The sequence below is a fragment of the Lampris incognitus genome, chromosome 12, assembly GCF_029633865.1.
Source record: "Lampris incognitus isolate fLamInc1 chromosome 12, fLamInc1.hap2, whole genome shotgun sequence".
NCBI lineage: Eukaryota > Metazoa > Chordata > Actinopteri > Lampriformes > Lampridae > Lampris > Lampris incognitus.
Genome location: NC_079222.1, coordinates 35,788,903 through 35,793,503, shown reverse-complemented (window position 1 = coordinate 35,793,503; position 4,601 = coordinate 35,788,903). Strand labels below are relative to the sequence as shown.

The following is a 4,601-nucleotide window of genomic DNA, read 5'->3' as shown; positions in this document are numbered from 1 at the left end:
TCCTTTTCACTGCGTCATCTTTAAAGAAAAGTTTTACATAACATTAACCAAGTGTAAATTAGTGACTATGTGTTATTGTACGTGATATCACCTGCAAATTCACCGTTAGCTTGCTAGTCAGAGGTTAGCTATCTTGCAAGCTTGCAAAGCTAACTGCAGCCCAACTAAACTCAGCTCACTCTGCTCAATTTCCACAATGTCGACACATTCTAGCACATTGAATTAAGTGTGGAAATAACTTTATATAACCTTATCAGTTGAAGAATCATTTCAAGTACCATGTACCACCAGCTCACCTGTTGCCTTGGTAAGGTATCCTAGCTTCCAAGGGCTTGTCAGAGTGTCGCGCTGTGCCCCAAGCTGTTGACACACTGAACATTCCGTGCGGCTCAGTGGGTGGTCCCTTAAAATCAGCCCATTGGGCTCATAACTTTAGTGGCAAAGGACAAGACTTAATAATAATAGGCTAATGATAATAATGCATGTATTTCAGCTTCCATTTGACTGATTCTGTGCAGGCGTGTTTTTTTTTACCCACTCGAGACAGGGGAAGGGGGCGGGGCGGGGGGCCGTGCTCTGACCAATGGGGGTCGTGCCCCCTTGGCCCCAACGTGGCCACGCCCCTGCTCAATAGATTTTTTTGAGCTCGTCTTTAATCAATAACGTTTCTGATCTAGTATTGGTGGAGAGAGAGTCTATTTTACCGAAAATGTGGGATTTGAGAGAGCCCATCATGGACGGTAACAGCGCCACAGTCACTGTTCCCGTGGGGTCCACATTAGCTGCAGCATCCGGTGGCGAGCAGAGGGCACAGGCTTATTGCGGCCTCCTCTGGTAGACTCCGTTTTTGGTCGAGTCGACGTCATCGTAGAATTAAGCAAAGAGGTCCCGCCGGACGTCCAACCACATGAAGACATGTAAGATATTGCAAGGTTCAATATATAAATTCGGTCACTGACTCAGGAGCGATAAGGACACGCGTCTTACACCCTCGGCTTCCGCTGGCGGCTCCCGCAGGCGATATTATGAACCCTACATAGGCCTCGCCAAAATCCCGTTTCTGGCTTTGTCACGTGTGCGCCACCGTAGCAACGCGAAAATATGTTGTTATGGGGTTAGCGCTCATCAAGGAAACGCTGTACACCCACAATTTAACCTGTCTAAGTTATCCACAATCAACATTAACGTTTTTAACTCAATCTTTGCTTGCTCCACGTTTGAGCATAGGATACTTCACCCCTTATCATGACTACAAACAAAACGAGCTCCTATATTGTAGTAATATGACTTTTACATTTATACACAGGTAACAACTTACTGATCAGCTTTCTTAAATGTGAGAAAGTCTATTTATTAGATATATGTTCATTTTCAGACAACTAACGTTACTTACCTCCGTTCTGTTGTTGACAGCCAGCAGTCCAAAATTACAAAAGCAGCCAGCTGTCCAAAATTGCGAAAAATACAAAATTACAAAATTGAAGGTAGCTAACGTTAGCTTTGCTTCGCACCGAGTTGATAGTTGATTGTTCCCTTAGCAACGCAGCGGAAATCCGGCGTCCGTTCGCGAGATTTGGGACAGGGTACGGGATTTTGGCGAGGGCTATGTAGGGTTCATAATATCGCCTCCCGCAGCGGCCGATGTTTATCTGTTGGGGCGCATCCATTTTGCGCAGGCTAAATGTGTTGGGTTATATGCGATCTGAGAAGATCCAGTAGGTGGCACTATAACACCGCCCATAACAGCCATTGGCTGGACACACGCTGGCATGACGTAAGCGGGCAGTAGGCGCTGTGCGCACGTGCGGTTTGTTTTAAAGTACAAGTGAAAGAAAATATCGGCCGCGTGGGGAGTTTTTATAAAAATGTATTTGTTTCCTTGGCACAAAAGGGAGAATAAATAACAAAAACAAAACAAACAAACAAACACAAACCATCGGTATCAGCACCGGCGATCAGACAAACTGTCATTTTAAACATCGGCACTGGAAAACAGTTTGTACACAGCTTGGCTTTTAAAATGCACATTACTAGTAACACCAAGTATCATGATAAAAACACGATGAAGGAAAACATACATTTTACCATACTCCTGCTCCTTTTAAACAACAAAATGCTGTATACTATAGATATATATAAATAGTATATAAAAAGTATTAATATATAAATACTGTATAACTAAGAAGGTCTAAGAAGTTGCACTCAAGATGAACCCTAGAGTTTACACAGGGAACTGTTTTATTGCAAGTAGATGTAAAGCAGAAACTGATGATAAATGAGTGTTCTGTGAATTTTTTTTGTATATATATTTTATTGATTTTCAATTGTTTTATCCCACAAGAATTACAAAACATGTACAACATCAAATCAGCTACTCATCCCCAGATACAAAGTATTATTCATCACATGTATTAACAAACCGAAAACCCCATTCCCATCACTACCCACCCACCCACTCATAGGATCACAGGTTACAGAATGCATTTAGGTAAAGAAGGGAAAACACAAGTTATCAAAGAACTGTAATAATTACTCAAACAAAAGGAAGGAAAGATGAAAGGGGGAAAGGGAAAAAAACAAACAGAAAAAACGGGAGGGGGGTTGATTTTGACCCTCTAAGCCACCTTGGTCTGTCGTGACCTGAGTTACAGACCAAGTGCGGGTGTCTCACAAATAAAATGACGTCCGCCAGCACAGACAACGTCATCCCAGGTGTTGAGTGGTTTGTCCACGTTCCTCTCCCCTAGCGTGACAAAGCTAACACAGTCTTGTCCAGCCTGGTCTTCATCCCAGTCCGCAACATAATTATTTGGCTCCCTCGTCCTCCAGTAGATATGCTGCGGTTGGAGACCTTGCCCATTGACCCACATGTACTCCCCTTCCTGGACCAGGTCCTGCAGGCCAATCCACGCCCCCAGAAAGCCCAGCTCGGGGCGGCGCTGGTAGAACTGGACAGTAAAATTGATAAGGAAGACTTGATCTTCCTCATCCCTAATTACTGCCAAGTCTGCCCCCATGTCCAGACATTCCCTGCGAGAGGCTTGCCAGTTTTTGGTGTGCAGGGAAAGGATGTAGCATTGTGATCTGTGCTCCTCCCAGCCTAATGGGCAGCGCCTACACTGCAGGGTGTCCAGATCACAGAGAGGCACTTCCTTTAAAGAAAGGATGGTCCTCAGTTGTCTGGCCTCTGCTGCAACATTTGTTTTTGATGTTGAGCAGAGTTCTAGTTTCTGTTGGGTGGATGTCAGGTTCACCTGGTGGATGGTGTCATCTCTCTCTATCTCTAGATTAAGAATTTTATATTCTGCCACCAGAGCTGGGAGAAATTTGGCCTGAGCAAGCACAGCCCCAACAAAGAGGGTGATCAGAACTGCAAATATAATTTTGCAGCATCGTTCCCTGCGTCGCTCTTCTCTCCACTGCTGGGTCTCCTGGTTTGTGTTGTGATTGTCTTGTGGATTAACCTGTTCTGGACACCACTCATCACTTATATGTCTAGATGAAAGACAAAGACCAAAAATAAGCAGAGATCAAAAATCACTCAGCGGACAACATGAAACAGTGAAGACAGGAAGAAGGCTGCTGACACTGATGTCCAGTAAGGGCATATATTGGGGGCTTTCTCATCAAAACCAGCTAGCTGTCTGTAACAAGTAGCTATCTGGTGCACAAGCTGTATTAGGTGTAGTACGCAGCTACAAACACAGACCCTGACCCTCCTGGCGTTGACAAGAGCTGACAGATTTCTGTACATGATCACAGCTTCAAGTCCCCCTCCAGTCATGTTGTAAGACATAAAATGCTCTGCTTGACTTAATAAATTGTCTGATGTGTTTCTTTATTGGCCAAGCGTGCCTATGCACACGAGGAATTTGACTCCAGTACACAGCAGCTTCTAGCACTTGCAGAAATCACTCACACAAAAAACCCAAAACAAAACAAAACAAAAAAACAGAAGAAATAAATGGAACAACAACAGGACACTGGAGACAAGCGTGTATGTAATATAGGTGTGGCGCTGCAATACAGAGTTTTGTTATGGTTGAGTAATCAACAACCTATGCTCATATATTATACCATATTGCTTATATACGATACGGCCCATACACTATACCATATTACCAATACCACGACCCATCATGCCCATATACAATGCTATATACTCCCATTATATTACACCATATTATCTGATGTACCAGAAGTACACACTATATATTCACTAGGGTTGGGCGATTCACTAATTTCACGGTTCAATACGTCTCATGATTCAGGGCCCAGGATTTGGACGCCTTGGTAAGCAAGACACAAAACACCATCGCAGTTCTCTATTTTTCATGTATGTTAAGAACTAGGCCCAACATTTTGGCATTATCAAGGCACGTATTCAAACCTAATGCATGTGCAAAAGTTCTGACAACATTTTTTGCCATCTTTTCTTGTTGTGTAACACAATTGTTTACTTTAACACTTTAAACGTTAAAAACTACTAGAACGACCATGGGGGTCATTTTGACTGTTTTGGATTTTCAAAGTTTAATAACTTTGTGGGGGGAAAAAGATAGACCTACCGCTACCTGGATGCTCCTAAAATTGTATATAAT

At 43.3% G+C, this 4,601-nt stretch overlaps 1 protein-coding gene across 1 annotated transcript; it reads right to left on the bottom strand.

Moving 5' to 3' along the window:
- Positions 1-2,469: 2,469 nt before the first annotated feature.
- On the bottom strand, positions 2,470-3,383 carry LOC130121634 (CD209 antigen-like protein C; the record flags this gene model as incomplete). Its single annotated transcript, XM_056290473.1, has 1 exon — positions 2,470-3,383. A coding segment is annotated over one exon (738 nt), but the record flags the coding sequence as incomplete, so codon positions are not given.
- Between the last annotated feature and the right edge of the window lie 1,218 nt (positions 3,384-4,601).